The sequence below is a fragment of the Melitaea cinxia genome, chromosome Z (genome assembly GCF_905220565.1).
Source record: "Melitaea cinxia chromosome Z, ilMelCinx1.1, whole genome shotgun sequence".
Classification (NCBI taxonomy): domain Eukaryota; kingdom Metazoa; phylum Arthropoda; class Insecta; order Lepidoptera; family Nymphalidae; genus Melitaea; species Melitaea cinxia.
Genome location: NC_059424.1, coordinates 5,301,548 through 5,327,447, shown reverse-complemented (window position 1 = coordinate 5,327,447; position 25,900 = coordinate 5,301,548). Strand labels below are relative to the sequence as shown.

Sequence of the window (25,900 nt, the reverse complement as noted above, 5' to 3'; positions counted from 1 at the left end):
TCAAACCATCCAAACACTTTACTAAGCTAACCAACTCAATATTATTGTAAGCATTATCTACATCAATAAAACATGCAACAGTAGTTTGTTTTTCAGTAAATCCGCATTGAATATCGCTTACAACAGCAGACAGATTCAGTAAAGTCGATTGATTTTTCCTAAAACCTGTAGAACAATTTGCTATGATTTTATTTTTCTCAATAAACCATTCTAGTCTTTTGACTAGAATGTTATGAAAAATTTTACATACACACGATATCATTGATATTGGCCTCAGAGAAGAAACCAACCGACAGTCTCGTCCGGGTTTTGGTATCGGTATAATCGTAATATCCCGCCATTGATTCGGTATGAAATTTGACCTAAAAATTCTATTATATAACTTTAATAAGATTCTTTTTCCGTTTTCTGGTAAAAAATTAAGCATAGAATATGTAATTTCGTCAAATCCGGGAGAAGTGTCCTTACGTTTTAAACATTTTTCTAACTCTTGCTTTGTAATTTCAGATTCTAAAATTGTATTTTTTGAGATAAAACTAGGGGCTTGTGAACTAACATAATCAGGAGTTAAAGAGCTTAGTAGTTCTGTTGCCAAATTACTACTAATAAACCTTTTATCATTAGATATTCCTTTAAACCAACGCATCTTACAATAAACTTCATTTTGAGTAGACGTTTCATCTAAAGAAGAACAAAAAGAGTTCCACGATTTATTAAGGCATCGGCGCATTAATCTCTGGGTGCAAGTAATATTTTGTTGAAGAACTTTTAGATTTTCTGGGGTTGGATTTTTACGAAATTTCGAAAGAGCCAGACGACGTTCTGCTACAGATTTTGAAAGTGTCACATCCCAATAATGTCTCGGAATGAATTTTGTACTAGGGTTATTATTAGTCTTTATATATGGAATATACGAATTAGCTGCTAGGTTCAACAGGTCAATAAAAGCGTCGTAAGAATGTTGTAAATTATCTCTGATCATAAAATTTGAAAAAAGGTTTTCTAACATATTTCTATATGACTGCCAGTCCGCATTTTTATAGATTCTACGTTTAGTGTTATTAAAAATTGCTTTAATAATCGTGGATATTTTAATAAAACGATGGTCGCTACCTAAAGTTTCATTTAAGACATTCCATTTAAAATTTAACGCAACATCTGAAGAGATAAAAGATACATCCGGAGAAGTTGATTGTAAGGTACCGTTAACTAATTTTATTCGGGTTGCTTCCAGGTTATTAAGACTTACGAAATTACTGTCTAGTGCTGCATCAAATATTTGAATGCCTCTTTGATCAGATTTGGTTGACCATGTTGTATGGTGACCATTGAAATCGCTTAATATTAAGGTTTTCATTTTCGATATATTCAACACAGAATTCCAATCAGCCTGGGAAGTATTAACAGAAGGGGAACAATATAAAGAAATTACGTTTTCAATTTTATCACAGTTAAAAACCCTAATGTGTGCAACTTCTATTCCTGGGTTAGACGTATTAATAACACATATTTGAGATTTAATAGACCTGTGAGTAAAAATTGCGACACCTCCATATCCGTCAGCACGATCTTGGCGCGCAATATTATAGCCTTTAATTTTGAGTGTACTTTCCGGAACTAACCACGATTCACTAACAATAGCAATATGAATTTTCTCCTGTATTAGTAAATTTTCAAATGATAGCAATTTGGGCCGGAGGCTTTGGGCATTCCACTGGATTATATTTAGCTTAACCAATTTACTCGTGTTATCCATCTTTAAAATAATCTAAAATACATTTCAACAACGGCCAGTCCGCAACGTTATCAACAACTAATAAAATTAACCACTCAATACACAACTTAATTATCGTTCTTATTTTGTCTGGCATTGTGACATCTCTTATAAACAACATATCCTTGACACGAGAAATGAGCTCACCGAAAGAAACGTTCCTTGATCTATTTGGTTCAGATTCTGAGTTTCTGAAGTCCTGGTTCGTAAGAAGTTCTTCGTTATCTGAAACTATTTCACATTGAGAAGTATAATCGAAATCGTGATGTTTGCGTTGCTGTTGTTGTTTGTGCTCATTTGTAAGTTTTCTTGTTGGCTTCGGTTTATGTCCTTTAGATTTTAATGCTTCTGCGAATGAAAATGCAGGAGTAGACGTACTTTGAGCACAAGGCAATGGTGTATCAGTGCTTAGGGGTAGGTTTTGGGGTAATTCCTGTTGTTGTGAGTGTTTAAAGTTCATCTCTTCACTATCTTCTTGTGAGGGGGCAACATAAATAGTTAAGGCCTTCCGATAGGTGCAATTAAACTCACTCATGATCTCTCTCAACTTTTTCTCCTTCAAATAGTGGGAACATGTTTTGGAAAGCGCCATATGGTTCCCTTTACAGTTCACACACCTGAATGAAGTAGTTTCACAATTAGGGTGATTATTGCCACATTTTGGACAAATAACTTTTTTTGACGGGCATCTTTTTGTAATGTGACCAAATTTCCAACACTGTGCACACTGGGTCACTGGAAATATGTAACGTTCGACTTTTATTCTTAGGCCTTCTACAAATACAAATGGTGGAATATACGCACCTTTAAAACATAGTCTTACGGCTTCGCTAGGTATCCAGCGTTTATCCTCTGTTGGACCTCTCTTATTCAGACGACTTACAGCAATTAATTTGGCTGGCTCATTGCATGATATATTATTCAAAATCATTTCATCTGTTAAATCCAAATCAACATATTTTATAATACCATACGACAAACTTCTCTCCATCGACCTTTGCATTCGCCATCCCTTATTTAAGAGTACTTGGCAATGCTCTAACTTATCCGCACTAACTTCATTGATAAGATCTACTCTTACTTTGTATGGATTAATATATTTTACTCTAACAATATCTTGAATACTATTTTCTTTTAAAATTTTAGCAAAAGCAAACTGTTTTGGCATAGCTTCCGTATGTGATATATATATTTCAATTGTTTCACTTTCTTTCAATTTTTTACCCTTTCTTTCAACTGTAATCCATTCACTTTCACTCTCATTTCTTACTCTTTTAAATGATCTTTCCATTTGTTCGCCGTCTTCATCTTGGTAATACGCCCCTGTCTCCGTCGCTAACATTTTTTCGTTTATTATATCGTTGCTCGTCTTGTTTATAATAACAATATCCTCCACATTCATATTGTTATTCTCATTTTCATTCATAATGCCTTACGAATAAGTAAGTAATTTGCATGGCGGCCCGTAGGACGGGTCGGACCTCGCTCGCTGAGGCGAGGCGCAAAAAAAAATAGTTGCATCGACCGAGTAAACAAAGGACTGCGATAACACTCTGCGTTATAAAAACACGGCTTACTCGTGCGCATGCCGCTACGAAACTCACCTAATAATATTTTTGTAATGTATAAATAAGTATTGTAAATTAACTTGGTACCGATATTCTTATTTTTTCATTTCTGTCAAAGAAACCTTATCCTGGTAATAACGAACCCAAGAGAAAAAAAACTAGTCAATTTAGTTCGGAACTTACTTGTGGACATATGTAAATTTATAGCTGTATATTTTTATTTATATGGATTTGCTATTTGTATGCAGTTTCTACATCGATCATCACTTCATATAATATAATAATATATTTTATAGGTTTAACAATTACATGGTGGCCATGGTTAACAAGAATCTACTTCCCCTGGAAATACACATACCATGTATTGGCAGTTTTCATTATTTAAGCAGAGGTTTAAAATGGAATTTAGAATTTCTTTTATTTTGTAAGTCTTTTTTTTATTATTAATTACTTTATTTACTAGTAGTCAATTTGAGCAAACTTGTATCTGGTAACAAAGGAGTTACATTGTTTTATGGAGCTCTAAGATTTAAATAGTAAAATGTATTTAGTTATATAAGTATATAAATAATTTATACTATTAAACGTGTATTAAAATATGACGTGTATATAAATTAACATCACAATGCAAAATTTATATTTTGCGTTGTAATGTTAATAGTCAACAGATTAAGAAATATTTAAGGTCCATTTTTTTTGTCTTTGGGGTCGTTGGTAGGTTGGTAGGTTGCGATTTCTTAACCAAAAAAACGGAAACAACAAACACCCCGCCACCTTTATATCTGACTTAAAATATGTATCGGGAATCCCGACGCTTAGTTTTCAAAAATTAAATCAGATTATAGTTGTTGAAAGAATTAGTTTAAAGTAATCTAAGATATACGTATTTTTTTTTATACGTTAATGATAATATTCTGAAAATTTCTTCAATCGAAGTACTTCAGTTAATTTTTTTTAATTAAAAATAAATTAGAAAGACATTTCTTTTTAATTGAATAAATTGGTATTTATATAGAATTAATTATATATGTTACACCAGGCTCAAGCGGGAATCGAACCCACAAATCGCGGAGCAGGGACACTACAAACTTCGTCCACGGATAGTCGAAAATAATTTATGTTTTACAATTTACTTTAAAAAAACATATTATAAATTTCAATCAAGTGCACATTTTAATAGATAGCCCTTGGAGTCCCTGGGAGAATTGTTGGCAGCTACGATCATGTTACAAGGATGCCACTCAGAGGAAGGCACTAGCGAAAAAATTACGAACGCAAATTACTCTTCTGGCAATGGTGAACCTTGTCCTGGCACCACTCATACAAGCTTGGCAGATACTGTACTTCTTCTTCAATTATGCTGAGGTAAGCAATTTGATATTAAGATCCATAAATAGTAATAATTCTATCATATAATGACTCATATTTCATATTCATAAAATTGCTTGTTTAATTGATCTAATTCTGTGATACTGAACTGATTGCCATAATACTTGGTACATAAATAGACGGAAATTGCGCGGTTGAAATCGCGAGACGCTGATAGTATTTTATAAAACGTAATATATGAGACGTATCGTAAAAAACTTGTTAGAACGTAATTTATATTTTAAGTAAAAATCTCCATATCATGTACAGATAAGGAATTCCTCAACCACGCATACAAGGGCAATGAGCTTAATGTTACAATTTAGTAAAATAATAGTGCTTTGTTTAATTATCTGTTAAACGAGTCCATTTTAATAAATATTTTTTGTTAGAATACTTTTTTGCTAAAAGTTATAAGTATGACACTGTAATTTGCATTGTCGCCATGTAAGGTTTTTTTTATTTATTTTATCAATGATAGGCTTGCGTTTGACCACCATTTCACCTGATGATAAGTAAGAATGCGGTCTAAGATGGAGCACTCTTACTTAGAAGTAACCTATTCACTTGTGTAGTGTTAGTCATGGTAGGAGAGTAAACACGCCTGTTTAGCGGAGTGTGGGTTTTTCAACCCCCGGACAACAATTTCCGTGAAACCCCGTTGTTACAGAGATATCGTGGTTGAAAGTTGTATGTGGTATTGAGGTTCAATTTTTAAATCGAAAAAAATTAACCTAAGAATAACGCTTGGCTCCGGCGTTGCGGGAAGTGCAGCCCTTCCGCCCGCCGCCGTGCGAGGGCTGCCATCCCTGCGCGCCTCCGGCTTAAACAAACACTCTAGGGGTAGGGCAGACCAAGACCACATGGACAGTGGGGTGCTCCAATTCGGTTTTGGGTATTTTTCGAATTTCTATACCTATATTCTAGCACGCAATGTTACTAATTTTATTAGAATATTATGTCTGACGCGTTATTTTGTTTAAAAGTGTCTATTTGTCAGTCGTTTGTTCGAAAATAACGCATGATAGTCGCAGAACGGAGCATGAGTTCACCTCCCGCAGCACCGGAATTAAGGTAGAGTCAGAAATAACAAAAATGTAACCTCCCATAAATGAATCTACCTGTGATGTACATCACAGCCATAATATTTTTTTTAGTAATCATTCTTCTCACACTTACATGACCACTACTAGGTAATAAATGAAAATCATTTATCATCAATTTCTTTTCATCTTTTGTGAATATTCTTTAAACGACGTTGACAATACATATTCTACGTATATTCTTTTCTTTATTTCTAGCAATATATTTAGCTAACCATTCAATAAATGCTTTATTTTTACGTGTTTTCATTACTATTATTTCTTTTATTTCTAAGTCTACAAAAAATTGCCAGCTCTTTCAATAAATCGTCTCGCGAGTTTACTGATAAAGAAGACTGGCTTGCAAATATAGTATTCTTAATCATACAATAACATAAATTTATTTTAATTGAAATAAGCATGCTTTTCTTCTTCTTTCTTCTTTCCAAAACCTTCGTATTTTAAACTACCACCTATGCCATTTATACTTAATTCATTTTTTATGTACCGTCGGCCAAGAAAGTGGTGTACGCCCCCCTAAGGTTGAATGCCGCTTGCAGATTTATTTATTTATTTACACTTTTTGCACACCAACACAAAAGTAACATAAGTTTAATTAGGTTAAAAAAATTAATATTTTTGCATTAGTTGAAACAGGCAACGATTTCTTCCAGGCAACCTTATAGATTCATAGGTGATAAAGATTAGTTTCGCTTGCAGATCGATCTGACAACTTCTATTGCCGTCTTAACCTGGTTATTAAAATGTCATGTATAATAATGACGTATGAATACGTATCAATTAGGTTTAAGTCATTATTATATGACTTTTTCAGTAATATCTTTTAATAACTAAATCAAAACTGATACACCATTTTCTTGGTTGACCGTACAGTTACGTTTAGTTAAGCTTAATAATCATTCATATTTAATCGCTGATAAAGAGGCTCCTGTATCTATTTAAAAAAAATCTAAATTATTTATTCTAAAATTAATCCAATCAATGCCGTCACAAGATCTCTTTTCAATATCACAAAGGCCACACCGAAACCGGAACCGAGTCTGATGTCGATGGTGAAGTTTATCCAATCGATGATCTCGCCAAAACGAGGCAAATAAACTGCCCCACCTCGCCCCCAATTAGGTCTATACAAGCGAGCGGCAAATGGAGGCGTTGAAAAGGTTCACCGAGGATGACAGTCCGAAGCACCCGGAAGGGCCACCAGCTGCTCGAACAAGGGCCGATATGGGGCAAGTAACATCACCAAGACTTCGACCAGCGTCCATATCGTCTGAACACACGTAAAATGCCCTTACCGTGTTCCTGGCCATAACAAAGGCAAACCGAGAGGTAAAGGCGGCGATGTGGTTCGCTACCCATCACTTTTCGTTTCTCGCGGGGGCGAAAAGTGGCCTATGGAGAGTCGCTTCGCTACGTTGAATGTAAGAGGAGGAATGGATGGTAAGGTAGATGAAGTATGTCAGATGATGGATGAACGATGTATAAATATTCTGTGCGTGAACGAAATGAAAAGGAAGGGATGTGACACCACAGTTCATGGTCCCTACACGGCATACTGGTCGGGAGTCCCCCAAACCAGCTGAGGCTGTCAGGGAGTTGGTGTGATTCTTTCCTCTCGAATGGTTGAATGTGTGATGGAGCATGAATGTGTAAGCCCAAGACTCCTCTGATCAGGCTAAAAGTCGGACTCACTCGATTTTTTATACTTGGAGTCTATGCACCGACAGAGCTGCGCGGAGGAGGCGCTTTTATAATAAAAGGAGAAGAATGTGTGCTAAAGAGATGAAAAGAGTGTTTTGAAAGTTTGTTCGAAAGAGAGGAATTGCAGGTACGACATACGGCACTTTCCATGGAAGAGAGTATAAATGGTGATGAAAGTGAGATAAGCATGGATGAAATTGTGAAAGCGTTGAAAAGTATGAGATTAGCTAATGCTGCAAGGTATGACAGGATTACCGTCGAAATGCTGAAGGCTGGACATGGCATAGTGGCTAGCCAGCTGTATCGCCTTTTCAATTTGTGCTGGTGAAATGGGCAAGTACCGGGAGACTGGTGCAAAGCCGTAATCGTCCCATTGTACAAGGGAAAAGGGTCACGGCAGGACTGCATAAATTACCGCGGTATAAGCCTTTTCAGCGTCGTCGGTAAATTGAATGCAAAATTAATGATTGAGAGGGTTGTGAATGAAACAGACGAAAAAGTATGGGATGCACAAGCGGGATTTAGAAAGGGAATGGGATGTACGGATCAGGTCTTTTCTTTGCGGTGCGTAGCCGAAAAGTGTTCGGCTAAAAACAAAAAAGTCTATTGCGCGTTCGTGTATTTAGAAAAGGCCTATGATAGAGCGATGAGGAATTAATTGTGGTCAGCACTGTCCGTGAATGGTGTGAGCAGTGTCCTCATATGAGCATTGCAATTTCTTTATAGGAATTCTAGTGCTTGTGTGAGGATAAACGGGGCTAACTGAATGGCTTAATATCGAAAAAGGTGTTAGACAGGGATGTGTAGCGTCACCGTGGCTGTTTAATCTGTTCATGGAAAATTGTTTGACAGATTTAAAAGAGAGTGAAAGTGGGTTGAGAATGAATGAGTTACTCGTCAAATGTCTTCTCTATGCTGATGACCAAGTATTACTTGCGTCTTCGGCCGAGGAGTTGCAGGAGATGGTAACGGCTATGAGTGGAGCTTTTGTAAGAAAGGGAATGAAGATGAATGTAAAGAAGACGAAAGTGATGGTGTTTGAAAGAGATAAGGCAGTGACAGACTGCGACTGCGTGGGCCTCATTGGGGACATTAACCAGCTGCCTTAAATCGACAGGGAAAACCTGTTCAAGATGCGGTACAGCAGACCAACCCTGATAACAGGCATATCGTGGGAGTTGTCTTGCACGCACCGAAACTCCAAGGATGTCGCCTTCGCCATCAGCGAGGTCTACAATGACATCTATAGTTCAAGTCCAATAATCCGTTCCCTGCGCTTGGAAAGCTTCACGGGCGCGCGAATCTCTGCAAGACAGAATTGGACCCTGTACCTGGTTTTCACGCAGGAAGAGATGAAATTGCTGGTGGACCAAGGATACGGGAAAGGGGAGGAGTCGCGTGTCTTGACTATCAACGAGGCGCAGGGCCAGACGAGTGAGAGTGTCATTGTCATCCAGACGAGGAATGGGAGGCAGCGAATACAAGACGGCATTTCGCACGCGGTAGTCGCGGTGACTAGACACACCAAGGCCTGTTTATACTACACCGACGACAGGAATGACGCGATCTGTCGTTTCGTCAGGAGGGTGGCGGAGGCTACAGAAAAAGACATTCTCGAGCATAATCTCAAGATGGTGGTTCATAATAGAGACACCACCGTCGTTGAGTGTTCTCGCGATGTTAAAGTAAAATGCGAATAGGTTGCTTTGCTTGGGGGCAGTAGGTGGTGATATGATATAACATTAAAATATGTATTTTAAAAAAAACCTTTACGCATGTAAATAATGTAAGATTATATTAGAAATAAATATATTATTATTAGGAAAATGTGTTGATCGTTTAGATAATGAACGACATGGTGTCATGGGACACCAGGTAGGAACGAAGTTCCTTCGGATAGTATAAAAGTAACACAATTTGAAAAAATATGTTGAATTTTATATATATTTTCTAGTTCTTGATTTTTTTTAATTTTGTTGATTGGTGTTTAATTAAGTACATAAAAGTATTTAGGAAATTTAGTATTTTAGAAAATAACAAATACCGTGAAATAAAATAAATCAAACAAAATAATAATAATGATTCAAACTATTAAGTGAAATAAAAAAACGTATGTCTTTATTTATTTTTGTCGACAGTATAAAATGATATAAATAATTTTAAAAAAAGTTTACTAGTAATATTTTAGTTTTACAAACGTCATAGGTATTATACAGTCGTGTGACTAATGTTACGTCACTTCCGTTATATATTTTTCTTACGGTTTAAGTATCACATTTTTTTTAGTTCGGTCGCCCAGCCAAATTTCAAGCCTGCCGTAAGAAACTTCGTTACAATAATAATAAAAAAAATGATAGAATAGTTAAAAAAAATTATTATACGTTAAAATACTTAAAATAAAAACCGGTCGGTGGACTCACGTTTCTGTTGGAGACAAAAAGTTAGTCTAACTCAAACAATGATGTTGAATAACGCCTACCTTGATAAAAGAATAGCATTTTTTAGAAATAAAAAAGGACACGTGTTTCAAAAGCCCGTGGATGTAACTTAATTATATAAAAAAGCTCTCGTTTTCTTCACCTTGGTCATTCGAAGTGAAATGATTTAAAGTTCTATCATTAGAAATATTCACAATATTATTACGATTATCATGATAACTATGGCCATACCTCGATGTATTGCGATTAGCTGAATGAGCGCGGCCCGCTGCACCGTAACTCGACGCTCCACGTGAACCGCTTCCACGCCACGTGCCGTGCTGATGGTATTGCGACATCGGTAGACTCGAATAATAATTCGAAGAATTGGAGCAATTTGAGGTAGAAAAAGATACGATTCGTTATAGGGGCGGAATTGGGTTTCGAACAACGTGTTAAGTAACATAGTTTTTTATTTAAATATAAAAAAAAAACTAGGGCATTAAAATCTCCCAAGTTAGTAGTCCTTTTCGTTTATACCCCTTTTTGTATATATGTAGGAGGTGGGGTGTCAATAATCATGTCCCTTTAGCATGCCTGTTCCTATCATTATTATATGAGAAAATCTGATGGTTCAAAGATGCGCTACACTCATCCTCCGCAACTCTGATGGCATCTTTGGAGAAGTTAATTTGCGCGACGCAATTATGGTTCCTACTCTTTGGCCTCTTAATCCATCGGAAAAACACTATTGCAACACACGGTTTCTTCTCCGTTAGCCTGATAAATTGTTAAATCGATAAACAATTTTTCTATTTCATATCCTAACTTTTTAACAGACTTATCATCCTGCTTTTTTATATCCGATTTCCGAGTAAGCAAATGTGTACGCATATCCTTTAAATGTAAATCAATAGAACTATTAAGAAGTTTCTGAACGCATTTTGTTCCGCTGGATAATCTACTTTTCAAAACAAAATTTATTAACAGTTTTTTTATTATCATCTAAGAGCATCGAATCATACAACTCTATTGAATCAATAAGATCTTTTGTTATTTGGTCGTCATCGGTCATTTTAGGCAAGAGGCTAACTGCCGTTTATAAACTGTTCTGCAGCCATATTTTCTGAATCTGATTGCCTAATAAAATTAAAACCTAATTATAATATAGGTACGTAATAAATTTTCTTTAAATGTAGTATGATATTTTTATAGTTATACAGTGTCAATAACATTGCGTACTACGTACTACGCACTTTAGCACTTTCCACTTTCGGCTCGATGTCGTCGCCGTGGTCACGAGCATCTCGGGCACGGCTGCGGTAGCTTACGGTTGCTTCAGCATGATTGTCACCACCAGGCGATGTTTGTGCGATGACAACTTCCTCTCTGATATCCTACTTACTTTGACCTTTCCTCATGCCCAGATTAGGGTATCGAATGAAGTTAGTAGACATTGAAAAAAAAAATGTTGTTCGTCAAGAAGAGTTGATGTTTCCGCCAGTTCTATGGCAGGGTCGCCATGTATTGTGTAGTGTTAGTAGTCACGGTAGGTCGTAAGTAGGAAAGTAAACACGTTCGTTTAGTTTTAGTTTCCCCACTTTATAAATGTATGAAGCTCGCTGCTCGGTATATCGGTGTAACTTGCTGACTTAAGACTATTCAATATAACTAAGTACTTACACACTACAGTAGGAAAACATACAATATTTATTAACATAATTATGTATGGTACTTATTAGATGCTATATGTTCTGCAGTTTCTGTTGAATTTGATTTGTAGCACGAAATGAAATGAGTTTTTTTTCTATTTCAGTTAATAAAGAGATCACCGGGTTCCCTCGGGCTCCGCACGTGGTCGTTATATGCGAGGGTCAATTTGCGTCATTTTAATGAACTCGAACACGAAATAAGGGACAGACTCAACAGAGCTCATAAACCTGCTACGAAGTACATGGCAAGCTTCTCTTCCCCCATCACGACGGTTATTGCTAAGTAAGTGGTAACATGTTTACAAGATATAATTACAAATATTCTACATAATTAATATATTTTACGTAATTGAAATAATTAATTTTCATATTTTATTGTGTTATCGATAATTTTTCTATTGATAGGGGTTGTCTGTAAGAGATCACTATTAGTGATGAAACTGCGTTTAAGAGCCATTTCACAATTTTACGCTCTGCAAGTTTAGGTAAATTTGGTCGCATCGCGCGAGTCGTACGAGCCGCGCGATCTTTGTGCTAGTACGTATAGTGTGACAACCAAAAGACCATCGTGATCATTTTCTGATGTATAATAAAAATTATAACTATGGTATAAAATGTTTTTTACATAATTAATTTGTTAAAAATTTCAAGTATGTTATATAACAACAGTCAATAAATTTAAAATAATATTAAAAAAATCAATTTTATTAAACAATTTTTTTAAATTGATTTAGTTTTTTCAGTTTACGAATGAATCTAATATTTACGATATGAATAAAAAAGCATTTAATGACATCGACACCGACAAACATATTAATTAACAAATAACAAGACAAACAGATTGAAATGCCTATTTGTATTGATAGTGTGAGAAAAGAAAATTAAATTATACATTTGTTTACAGAAATTATCATTATATTATTTTACAGTCATTTTCGTAATATGTTTATTTTATTTATATTTTATTATGAAAGTATCAAATGCGTTTTATCCGCTATAACAACAGGCGCTTGGCGCGTGTGAGCGAAAGAGACGGCTGCGCAGAATTTGGCGTGGACCTTACCTCTAAGAGCGCTAGCGCTCGACTGATTTACCGGGCTTGATGCGTGGCAATATATACTATCTTTTTATTATTTAATATAAAATGTATTAAAAATAATTACATCTTTTAATTATTTTTTTTGTATTCCTTAATGATGTAAGTTTACTTTGATGAAGATAGTTCGTTAAAATTTCTTAGTTTTCTAAGAGAAATATCGCTTTTAAAATTGTACTTATTTGGAAAATATTCGTAACTTTAAATTTTTTTTATCGTTTAATAGAGATACAAATGGAATAAAAATCTATGATAGTGGACAACAAAATTATATTCCACATATTATGATATTTTTTAAAAATGGTTTCAACGTAGAGGTTATTGAAAAGTAGGACTTCAAAGTATACATTGCGACCGTTTACCCAGAGAGGAGGCTGATGAAAAGGTTAATAATTTTATACACATAATATAAATCAAAATTCTGATCTGACTATGGACTACAACAAAGGTTGCTCTATTATATTTCAAGAATATAAATTACATTATTGCATCCAACACTGAGATTAACGACGTCAAAATATTACAATTTCGCGGATTGTTACCGATTTTTGTGAAATGGCTCTTAAACTCTTTTAAGTTAGAGAATATTGTTGATTTCCTTATAAAATTAGAAATGTAGAATAAAGTATTATATAAATAAATATATTATATTAGGCCATATTTGATTCATTCTTACTGAGATATGGTATAGCAGGAAATATCTTGATAAATTTCGGAGCCCGACTGGCAAGTACCTCAACCATACAGAATATTAGAGCTACATATTAGTGGTCTAAAGTATTGCTTTGTTCCTGTGGTGAGTAAGGTGGCCAGAGTTACTGGATAGGGTCGGGGGTAGGGTTGGCCAAGTGCTTACAATGATCCTGGTGTTGATGTCTATAATATTGGTTACGGTATTCACTTATCATTTTTCTACCGTACGCTTGTTTTCCCTGCTCGTGGTATATATAACAATATCATACTAGCGTTCTAATTAATAAAGTATAAAAGATATTATATTAACATCAATGTTGCATGATGTATGAAAAATAAATGCAGGAAGCCATTTATGTTAACACAGTTTCCATAAAAAACTATGATATGATATAAAAACATACTTAAACAACCTAGTCGTACTAAGTCATGAAAGTATAGAGGTATTAATAAATTACGAATCATTTAAAAATTGAAATATGATTACGTTCTTAGCTCAAAAATTTACCATCGAAAAATCGAATGATGTAAAAAAAAATCAGTATAGACGTGTCTTTCTAGTTCTAAAGTACTAACGTATAACAAAAAAGGTTTTTTGTTACACTTAAGTTAAGATTTGGTTATACACATTTTGTTTGAATTTAAAATTTGCCGATCCACGTCTCGAATAATTCATTTATATAGCGCGCTGCGTCATTCGGAACAAAGGTAGTCATTTGACTTGTAAAGTACGGATATAGATACAGAACATTCGTTGCTTCTATTCGCTTTGTGTTTTCTTCAGTTAAACTGCATATAATTATTATTATGTACAACGTTTTTTCTATTATTAATTCTGGGAGGATGCCAAAGATGATGTTGAGCTATTTTATTTTTAGAAGGACAAATAAAAATGGAATCAATTATCAACAACAATTTTAAAGTTTCGAGTATTATAATTGAATCTTCAGTATTATAAAATTTTACTTATTTTGATAAGCTATGTTTTGAAATGGTGTTATATAATTAAAAAATATTTGAGTAACCCGTTGGCGCAGTTTGCAGTGACACTGGTTTCTGCGCCGCGGGTTGCGTGTTAGATTCTCGCCTCGAGGCCAGGTGGGATACATCTTGTTATTTTTATAAAAGTACCCATGCATGTGCATTTATCGAAAAAATAATATACACAAGCAGTAAGTTGCTTGTAGTAAGAACAGACTTTTTGTAGGAAGAGACGACCGTGTATATGTTATAGAAAAAAAGTGTTTGCTTATTTTCAATTAAAATAATATGTTGTATGTTATGTTTAAATTAAGATTCAATTGATGAAATTATAATGGCATTGCATACTAATAGTGAAATGTGTTGATATAAAAAGTCACTTTTACTTTTAATACTTAAAAAAAAATTAAAATCAAAACTTTTGTAGCACTACTATGAATACCGAATAGATGAACAATATCGTCGTTGATACTGCAATACCGCGTAACCAACAGTGGTAAGAAATTAAATTTTTTGACGAAACATTTTATTTGACTAAACTGATCTTTTTAACGTTTTGTTATACAAATAAAAAAATTAAAAAAAAAAAAAAACAATTTCATCGCTCGCTTTAGCCTGTAACATCCTACTGCTGGGTATTGGCCTCTTTCCCCAGTCGGAGACGGAACAGAGCTTAATCCACCACGCTGCTTTATTGTGGGTTGGCGGATTGTGAATATGATTACATGATTTCATGATTAGATGATGAGTGTGTATGTAGACAAGTATTTTATATTATTAATTTTGAATAAGTTTATAGATTTATAATCATTATTATTAATCACTCTTGCACTACAGTACCCCGCGGTAACATCAATTCTCACCACCATGGGTAGACTGGTAGAGATCTCTTATAGAGATAAGTTCAACCTTGCCAACCTTCTTTGTGAATATGATTTTTACTTGTTTTTTTTTTTAGTTCAATAAAGAATGTACCAATCACATTCAACTCGTCACATGTCGTTGTGTTACACAATTATAGTAATAATTTAATTTATTATTTTAGAATTAAATAATTAAAATATCTACAGTAAATTAGTTCATATTGTGAGATAACGAAATTTTTATAAAGATGGTATCAATTTGTTCTAAAAGTAATTTTTTTTTTCCAGAAATGTCGTGTTTATATCAGCGAGCGTTTTAGGCGTGCTCGTGGTGCTGTCTGTTTACGACGAGGACGTGTTGTTAGTTGAACATGTACTGACTATCATCACGATACTTGGCTGCGTTATTGCGGGAGCTAGGTAAAGTTTTTTGATATATACATATATATATACTAGCTATGATACCCGGCTTCGCTCGGGAGTTGATATGAGATTACGTGGTAGTTGAAATAATTAAAACATTTTCTCATTATTTACACTACTTGTTTATAAACAACATTTTTCATTTTACTGTCCGGGGTATATATATATATATATATATATATATATATATATTCGAATTTCCTACTCTTGAGCAAGCTACATATAGCTAACCGTGAGAGAAGCAGGAGGGGCTATATTCTTTAATGCCATAGCCACACAGCTACAACCTGAACCAACTCAAACTGGACACGGTGTGCAAATTTGTTTAAAATTGATTAAGTAGTTTAGGAGACCATCGCAGACAACGTGACTCGTAATTTATATATATTAAGAAGATATGTCTATATGTATATATAAAAATTTCGTCTCACAATGTATGTTATCGATAATCTCCTAAACTACTACACCAATTTTTATCAAATTTTGTAAGCATCTTTAATTTGGTCCAACTTAGGAGATAGGGTAGTTTTTTTTTATCCCAATTAGACCCGGTAGGTAGCTCTGCTATCGGTATGTAAGCAATAAAATTTGGTAGGTGTTCTCTGGGCAGGACAACGTTCATACTATTTTCTACTATTTAAGTTTATATTTATTTTTCGATTTTTTATTATGGACTGACAATAAGATGAAAATATAATGCCAATATTAGTCGTTGTATTCGGGCAATTATGAACTTATGTTGATACTGGTTAATTTTAAGGCCTATAATTCTTCATATTTAATATATTTTTTGAATAAAATGTAATACCTTTGCAATCAATAATAATAATCATTTATACTTCCATTTTTTATAAGGTTAGGTTTTTTTTTTTAGTTGAGTAAATTTCCCACAGGATACTTTATCTACATTTTTGATCATTTTACATTGTTTTATCGGGTATTATTAACCGACTAAAAAGGAGAAGGTTATCAATTCGATTGTACTTTTTATGTGTGCTATCATATAAGTTTTTCGTGGGTGAATCGATTTTGATGATTCTTTTTTAACCGACTTCCAAAAAAGGAGGAGGTTCTCAATTCGACTGTTTTTTTTTTGTTTTTTTTTTATGTATGTTACATCAGAACTTTTGACCGTGTGGACCGATTTCGACAAATTTTATTTTAATCGAAAGGTGGTGTGTGCCAATTGGTCCCATTTAAATTTATTTGAGATCTAACAACTACTTTCGAGTTATATCTAATAATGCGTTTTTACCTGACGCTTTTTTCGTCGACCTACGTTGTATTATACCGCACAACTTTCTATTGGATGTACCGATTTTGATAATTCTTTTTATGTTGAAAAGGAGATATCCCAAATTTAGTACCATGATAAGGAAACCAGGATCTGATGATGGGATCCCAGAGAAATCGAGGGAAACTCTTGAAAATCCGCAATAACTTTTTACTGGGTGTACCGATTTTGATAATTTTTAATTTAATCGATAGCTGATGTTTGTCATGTGGTCACATATAAATTTTATTGAGATCTGATAACTACTTTTTGAGTAATCCTTGATAACGCGTAGTTATTTGACTATTTTTTCGTCGACCTACGTTGTATTACTCGTCGATGTAATTGAAGTCGGTTTTTTTTTCGTTTGCGAGCAAACACAATTATTTTATTATCGAATAGTCGATGGATATGGATATATGGATAGTAGCTTTTTATTTGGTCCCATTTAAATTTGATCGTGATCTGAAGAGTACTTTTTGAGGTATAACACGTATTTAATTGGCCGTTTTACCGACTACCTACGTCGTATTACTTGTCGATGTAAGTGATTTTTTTAAACCTTTCACGGTTACTCTGGACACTGCATTCTACGGAGCTTACCGCGATTTTTACCCTAGAATCAAAAGTGATGTAATTGAAATCGTTTTTTTTTTTTTTTATAGCTAACACAAATAATTTTATTGTCTGTTGTAGGTCGCTGATAGGTGAAGAGGACCGTTTGGGCGGAGTGTATACGGGACCGGCCAGGGGCGAGGAGCTACTTGTTCAAGTGCTCGGTCACGTACATTACTTGCCGGTCGCGTGGCGTGGTCGAGCCCACACAAAGGACGTGGCCACTCACTTCCAGCAATTGTTCCAGTATAGAGCGGTACCATACAATACATTTTTCTTATAATTTATAATGTTCGGTAAGATCGGAATAGCTCTTGAATGTGCTGGGAGAGTGCCAACCATTTGATCAAGTTTGCCAGTGATCAGATCAGTAGAAAAAATATGATTTTTTTATGATACAGAGAAAACAACCAGAACGTTAGATTTTTTTAAATATAACAAGGGTGGTAAACAAGTGTACGGCCCGGGTGATAGCGGTTACCATATTCTCTCCATCAACACCAGCTGCTCTGGCCACTCCCCAAGTGCTCTGGCCACCTTACTGGTCATAGGAACAGGACACTGTTTGAGAGCAGTGTTATTTATCTGTGATCTTCTGAAAGGTCAAGGTACTTCTGTTAGAATGAGGGGTACCTTTCATGGTCTCCTAAATAATTATGTTAGTCTTAAAATTTAAAAAAGGGATAGCAATTTTTTTTTGGAATGCAGTGAGAAGTCGACCAGCCTATATATGTTGTTACATCAGCCGATTGTTACCTTACACAAAGACATTAAATTTCCTACCTTAGTAGCAGGCGACCGTGTGTGTATATTAAAATATCTTTATTTATGTGTATGTTTGTTTGTTCCCAGGTCTACATACTTTTTGAGCTTCTAAGTCCTCTGCTGTGTCCGTTTGTGTTGCTATCACTGCGTTCGCGTTCGTTGGACATTGTCGATTTTTATAGGAATTTTACCGTAAGCGTGCTCGGTATTGGCGACGTGTGTTCCTTTGCTCAGGTATTTTAGTTCTTAATTACCTTTAATTTCTTCGTGTTTTTATTTTATTTTTATTATTACGATCATTTTAATAACACTAAAATCGTTTACATCTTTAGCGCTATCACTAGTGCGTCTCTCAGCATTTCATTCTTTCATCAACTATTTCAGTTTTTAACTGATATGATAGTATAATTTTATTTTTGTGTGATTTATAATATGGGATGACAGTAAAATAACAGGAGATAACTTTTATATATTTGTTATTTAAGATAGTTACAGTATAATACAGTTATTTATCGCAATTTGTTCTCTATATTTCGCTATCGAACCTTTCTATTATTAGTAACTTTTTTATTTATTTATATATTATATTCATCTATTTTAAACCAATTTATTATGTGTAAGTTTAATGTTCGCATTGAAGTAAAAGTTTGTAACGTTCGCAGTTGGATATACGACGCCACGGTCATCCTGATTGGCAAGTTCCTGGCAAAAACGGAAACAAAGGTAATTCATTCATGTTACATTTAAAATATTGGTAAGAATTTTTCCTTTTTTGTCATTTAATCATGAACAGAGGCAATATTGAGATATTCTTTAGAAAAAGTTCTGATTTTCTGACCGTTGTGTCACACGCCAATCAGTATTTATATTGATTTTAAGTTATGATGATATTTATTTTCAAATATTTTTTAATCTCATTTTATTATTGGTGCAATAATAAAAGAGTTATGAAGAAAAAAAAAGTAACTAAAGTCTGTTCAACGAGAAGAGATACCAAATGTAGACAAAGCCCATCATTTTTTCGTAGCAACGACGGAACAAACAAAATGTAGTCTATCTCTTTCTATCTTGTTTGTTTGCTATCTGCTGCACGTCTCACTGCAAGGTCGAACGATATTTTAACTGGCCTTGAAAAAAATCGGACCGCGTACGGCCCTTTGAATTTGTATTATTTATTTTTATTTCATTTCGTGTCCTGAAGCGCTCGCGTGATTTTTATATTTCGATAATTATTATTTAAGAAGTATCAAATCTTAAATACATAATTATATTTAATTTATTATATTTAATTTATTATATTTAATTCAGTAATTACAACATATAAATATATTTTACATTTAAAAATTTTGTGCAAGTAAAAAAAGGTTACAAAACCCAGCATAGTTGAATGACCTCGCATTTGGTTTGTTTACATTTGGTATCTCGGCTCGTTGAACGCACTATACCAATTAGTTTAAAAATAAAAATTAACCGTTTCATAAATAAAGGCTTCACACTCAACGGCCCCCAATAGAATATTCTCCTGTGTCGGCGGTCCGGAAACACACATAATACACTAGTCCAAACGCCCTGACCACGACATGGCTTGTTGGATATGGATTTGTTGTACATGTTTTTTATGGATTTACATTGTCATAACTATACACTTAATACATTCACAAAATAAAAAATAAACTGTGTGCTTCAGGCCGTACGGCAGAAGTGAAAACTTCATTGTGAATATACTAAACACAGCGAAGAGCAGCTGACTGTATCTTTCTCGCTCGGATACACTCGGTGGTTTCGAGTTTACCAAATCAAGTATTATCGACACCAGCATTTTATACTAAGCTAACTCATAAAAGTGAATTTTATAATAGAGGCTTATAAAAGGGAATAACGTGATACCTTTTATATTAATTAAGAAACTTATTTGAAATTTGGTATCTTTAATAGTTAATTTATTAATTTCAATTTCACAATTTTGTTATTACATATAAAAACACATTTTATTAAGTTTGCATTTAAAAAACCAACTTATCGAAAATTCGAGTTGGCGTAGTATAAATTGTTGGTGTCGATTTCATCTCAGAGCGTGACGGATCAGCCTAACTTACTATCAACGAAAAAAATGCATGTTCGGTGCGCCATGTTATTAGTGTAAGAAAAAATAAAAGAAGTGACTTATAAATAAACATTCATCATCAATCACAAAAGGGTTTTTGTTCTTTTTTGTGTATATTGTATTAATATGTTTTGTATGTATTTTTTTATGTGTTTTTGTATGGTACTGTATGGCTACGGTACTAAAGAATATAGCCACCCCCTCTCTTCCCGTGGGTGTCGTAAGAGGCGACTAAGGGATAACACAGTTCCGCTACCACTTTGGAACTTAAAAAGTCGACCGATGGCGGGATAACAATCCAACTGCTGGCTTTGAAATACACAGGCCGAAGACGGGCGTCGTCGGTGCGACAAAGCCAGTACTGCGGTCACCAACCCGCCTGCCCAGCGTGGTGACTATGGGCAAAAACTTGTAAACTTGTGGAGGCCTATGTCCAGCAGTGGACTGTATAGGCTGTAATGATGATGCTTTGTATGTAATAGCGTGCAACACGCAATACAACCAAGCGGAGGAGGGCAAGACGGAGCTCTCGCTGGTCGCGTTTTCGTGCCGCCACCCCGCCTGGCAGCCCGCGGAGCCTCAGCGCCAGTTCCTACGATCGCTGCGCCAGAGCGTCCACCAGGCACTGCCCGCGAACCACGCACTCGTGAGTACACGGGGTCGGGGATTCTGTTATTAGCAGCGATCGCTTACCATCTGGTGAGCCAGTAGCTTATTTCTCGACCTAGCAGTATAAAAAAGTGTTAAGTTATCGTTAAATTTATATTTAACTAGCTGACCCGGCGAACTTCGTATCGCCTAACAGTAGATTCTTTAATTTTATTAATTTTTTTTTTGAATTTTTCTCTCCATAAGAACCATCCTCGTACTTCAAGGAATATTTTAAAAAAAGAATTAGCGAAATCGGTCCAACCGTTCTCGAGTTTTGCGCTTAGCAACACATTCAGCGACTCATTTTTATATTATAGAAAATACTAAATATGTACGATTTTATCTTTGTGTTACCCACACATTAGGAATTAAACATTTTTGAATATCGTATCAAAAATTGACCGCTCCAGCGGGGTTCGAACCCCGCTTACGCGAACGCTTAAACCAAATATAAAAATCATCATTTCAAAAATTTCGATCTAGCGGGTACATCGTTCCATAGCTTAATTGGCTAGAGCGCCGACACGGTCAGTCGGAGACGCGGGTTCGAACCCCGCTGGAGCGGTCAATTTTTGATATGATATTCAAAAATGTTTAATTAAATGTTAGAGGAATCAATATATTTTTAATTTAACTTTGTATTTAAATTAGCTAATTTTAGTTGATGACGTAAGTTAGTTCTTTAAAAATATAGATATTATAAAATTACATATTATAAGCATTGATTAATCAAGTTGAACACTAGTAAGACATTGTCTGTCTGATGATTTACAATTAATACAAAAATATTGATATTAACTAAATAGGAGATTCTTTGGTTGTATTAATACAAATATTAAAACACAATTTGTTGCTTCATTTATATTTTAATGAGTTTGTATTAACGTAAGAAGAAAATAAAAAGGTTATAAATAAAACTTTTAGAGAATAGTTGTAACTTTAGTTAGTGTAAGCTTGTATTATTTTTTCCAGAATAAGACAATGCTCAGTTCATTTATACAGCAAAGTATATTTGGTACGACTACTCCTTTTCCTGCCATATTTTCGGGTTACCAGCAACAAAACGCGCAATATAAGCTTCCCGTAAGTAGCGGTTTTATAATTTATTTTATTTATTTCTACTTTACAACTACATTTTAAACAATAAACACATTTAAAAAACATTTACAGACTGTGAAGTATAATGGGCGGACTTTTAGTCATTTCTTCTAGACAACCCAAGCCCCAATATACTTAAAATACTAAAATATTTAATTTAATAAAAAATATTTTATTATTTATCATAATCTATTAGAAACTATAGATGATACAAGTCTGCTGTAAAAATTCTATAATTTTGTTTATTTGAGTGATATGATTTATTATTATACAAAGCTTTAGTACTGAAGATTATCTACATAATTGCTTTCCTTTATTTTTATTTGTAAAATAAAACTACAACTTGTAAGCTTTTTTTTTTAATTTTGCCAATTATTAGAAAGGCAATTTTTACTAGCCGTGGTTACTTATAAACGGATAGACAAGGATAGTGTAACCTTCTGTCAATCAAATATAAACGCCCAGTTCACAACAAACCCCTGTATATTCTGTACTCTATAGCTATCATATTTATGTAACGCCGTGTCATGTTATAAGTTGAGATGTGACCTGCATCTGCTAGTACAAAAGTTTTGTATTTCTATATAAATTAATGTCACGTCATGTGGAGATGTGACCCAGGCCCGTTAGCATAAAAGTTATATTTTTCTAAATTGTTTTCTAATGTGTATATTTTGTACTAGGACATGGATGAGATCAGCGATGAGGAAGCGGAAGGGGTGTCTTCAGGGCTGGCGGGTGCTAGTAGTGCTCTGGGTGCGAGTGCTCTTGGGATTGGAGCTGCAGACACCCTCCCAAATGAAGTCCGCGACATGTCTGTCAGCACGCTTCACTTGTACGACCTGCAGTATGAACAGGTGGGTCAAGTCCAAAAATGACAAGTTCAATCTCAAATCAGCTTCTCCCTCCAGCCTATCCCTTCTTGTTATAATAAAAATGATAATAAGAATACATCATGACATATATCATACAAGTGACATCCAGTCATATAATAATAATAATAGGGCTTTATTTATGCCATACATGCTTGAATTAAAAAAAAATAAAAATATAAATCAAGTAATCGCATCATAATCGTAACAGTTGTAGGAAATAAAGTTGACATGACTTTTGTTACTATTAGAGGATATCATAATTACCTTATTATAATAAAAAAATTAAATTTTATTATAGGTAACAATTAGTTAGTTACATTTGTCAATTATTACTATTAATTTAAAGCGGGAATAATATTGTGACAATTTTACTAGCAAATTGTTAAAATTGTAAGGAACAACTTAGGAGTTATTGAATTAATTATAATAATTAGAATGCGGCTACAATCAATAAATAAGAGCAAAATTCGATTCAACTGGGAGATGAATATTTATCATATATGCGGATGAAACAGACTATTTTATTTATAAGTTATTAGATGTGTTACTAGTGTGGTATATAAATGTTGGTTATTTTTACACATTCGATTGTATTGCTTAAAATGGTGTATCACTTGAAACAGTTTGCGTAATGTCACATGTCATTAAAATACGAAAGTAAAATAAAAACTCAATAATAAATGTGACCTTATCAAAAATTCAAATATCTAGGTTACTTTCGATGATATAGCGTCAGATTGAAAACATAATTTTGTCATTTTTATCTACGCATCATTTTAGTCGGTTTTATTTTAACAGCATTATTCATTGTCTAGAAACCTGTAAATGTTGTATAGTTCTCTTGAAAGCTTAGACGGATAAATTATGTTTAATAATAGCATTAAATTGACTTTAAGGTATATTGGGAGCCATATCGTACTGCTCTAAGGCAGTGTTGTGTCCAGTGGTATAATTACCAATGTGGCCAGAGCTTCCGGGGGGTTGGGGATATGGTCGGCAATGGCTTTGATTATTTTTTCTTTGTCGCAAAGTGTCCGTTATACTTTTTTTGTACCCAATAAATTTACGTACGTGTAACGTAAAACATGTAATACGTAAAATATACCGCCATATTTTTATCATGATATAATTATTTTTATCTATATTTTAGATATATCGATTTTCTTTAAATTTAGTGTTATACAATCCTGTATACCACAATTGTCCTGGCAATAATGAACATAAAAAAAACATACATTATCTGCAATATTTGGAAGTTATGTGCGTACATACATTTCGTTGATTAATTTTTTATAAATATTTTGTTTACAGATGAGACCAGACCCAGCGTGCTGTACCAACAACTGTAGCGAAAGGAGATCGAGTCGCTGGGAGAGTGGAGAGAACACGCCTCTCCTCCACCGCCCATAACAGTGGCGTGACCCTTCCCGCGCTGTGTGGGTCTAGCGGGTATGGTCGTATATTCGAAGTAAAACTTTACGCACACTCGACTTGGGGAGTAGGCTGGTGAATGCATGACGAGGGCGTTACGAAAAGTGTGATCGTAAGAGGCGAACGGAAGTTGAGAGGGAGATATAAGTTAGTGAAGATAGAAAGAGAGAGAGAGTGAGTTACGTTTCGTATATTACTGTAGGAGCTAAAGCACGCAGGTTTTTGAAGTAAAACTTCTTTACACACGCTTGACTTGCGAAGTAAGCTGGTGAATGCGTAACGAGAGAGTTACGAAAAATGTGATTGGGCGAGGCGAAAGGAGTAAGAGAGAGGTGCGAGCACACATTCTCTTTCTCTCTTTCTCTCATAGCCAGTTACGTTTCGTATATCTAAGACAAAGTGCAGCCATATTGTGTAGAAGTTTTACTTCAGTCGTGTGTTCGGCAAACAAGCGTACGGCTCACCCGATGGTAAGCGATTACCGTAAATTATAGACACCTGCAACACAGGTAGCATATCAAGCGCGTTGACCCTACCCCTTACCCTGCCCAGAAACTGGTCACCTTACTCACCACAAAACCAAAATGCTTGAAAGCAGTATTATTAAGCTGTGATCTTCTGTAAAGTTGAGGTACTTTCCCAGACGGGCTGATCCAGATTTTGAGTAGAATATTTCGTGCTGTGGGCACACTTACGTCAGTTAATATTTAATGAAGCTTCTAGAACTGTTGTATACCTGACGGCTTGTTTGCATGTTGGATTATTTTTATACAATTCTTCGTTGGAAAAGATAAAATCGGTAAAAAATACAGTACGAATAAAATTTTAATATACACTGTTTTGTTGGTCAGGTGTATCTTGTGTATAGTTTCCATTGTTCTAAAATATATCCATTTCTAAATAAAAAAAATCTGTGTTAGTTAATGAAAATGAGTTTTTACTTAATTTAGAACTTGTTCATTCATATTACTATTAAGATCGTAAAAATATATACAATTTTTTTTTTCTCAGGGAGTCGTGCTAATTAGAACATTATAAGTACGTGAACAGATGTGGTAATTGCCTATGAGCGACAATCGAACATCTGACCTTTTGACCTCCGACCTTCAATTTCATCTTAGTGACCTCTGCGCCGAACTGAACTTGTGTATTATCAACACGTGTAACGAAAAATTTAAAAATAAAAAGTGTGAGTCTACTCCGACGTACGACTGGAGTTTACTCCTTCAGATCGATTAACTAAATAATAATAATAATAATAATAATATTTATTTATTTCGAATATTTGGTATATAACAAAAACAATTTGTAACGATAATAACTACATTAGTATAAAACTGTGTCGCAGTCATTAACGCCCTCCTCACAAAGCGTCGTATCACAAAGATG

At 34.5% G+C, this 25,900-nt stretch overlaps 1 protein-coding gene across 1 annotated transcript in view; it reads left to right on the top strand.

Annotated features, from left to right (window-relative positions):
- The window catches only part of LOC123668482 (autophagy-related protein 9A), a 34,555-nt gene extending 8,807 nt beyond the window's left edge, over positions 1-25,748 (top strand). The window contains exons 5-16 of the mRNA XM_045602212.1: positions 3,639-3,766; positions 4,523-4,707; positions 11,748-11,926; positions 15,565-15,696; positions 17,669-17,843; positions 18,440-18,586; positions 19,015-19,075; positions 20,939-21,102; positions 22,080-22,190; positions 22,889-23,062; positions 24,392-24,529; positions 25,523-25,748. Of these exons, the coding sequence (XP_045458168.1) occupies positions 3,639-3,766; positions 4,523-4,707; positions 11,748-11,926; positions 15,565-15,696; positions 17,669-17,843; positions 18,440-18,586; positions 19,015-19,075; positions 20,939-21,102; positions 22,080-22,190; positions 22,889-23,062; positions 24,392-24,490 (1,555 nt within the window). The 3' untranslated portion in view covers positions 24,491-24,529; positions 25,523-25,748. The remainder of the gene's footprint in view (positions 1-3,638; positions 3,767-4,522; positions 4,708-11,747; positions 11,927-15,564; positions 15,697-17,668; positions 17,844-18,439; positions 18,587-19,014; positions 19,076-20,938; positions 21,103-22,079; positions 22,191-22,888; positions 23,063-24,391; positions 24,530-25,522) is intronic.
- The last annotated feature ends 152 nt before the right edge of the window (positions 25,749-25,900 follow it).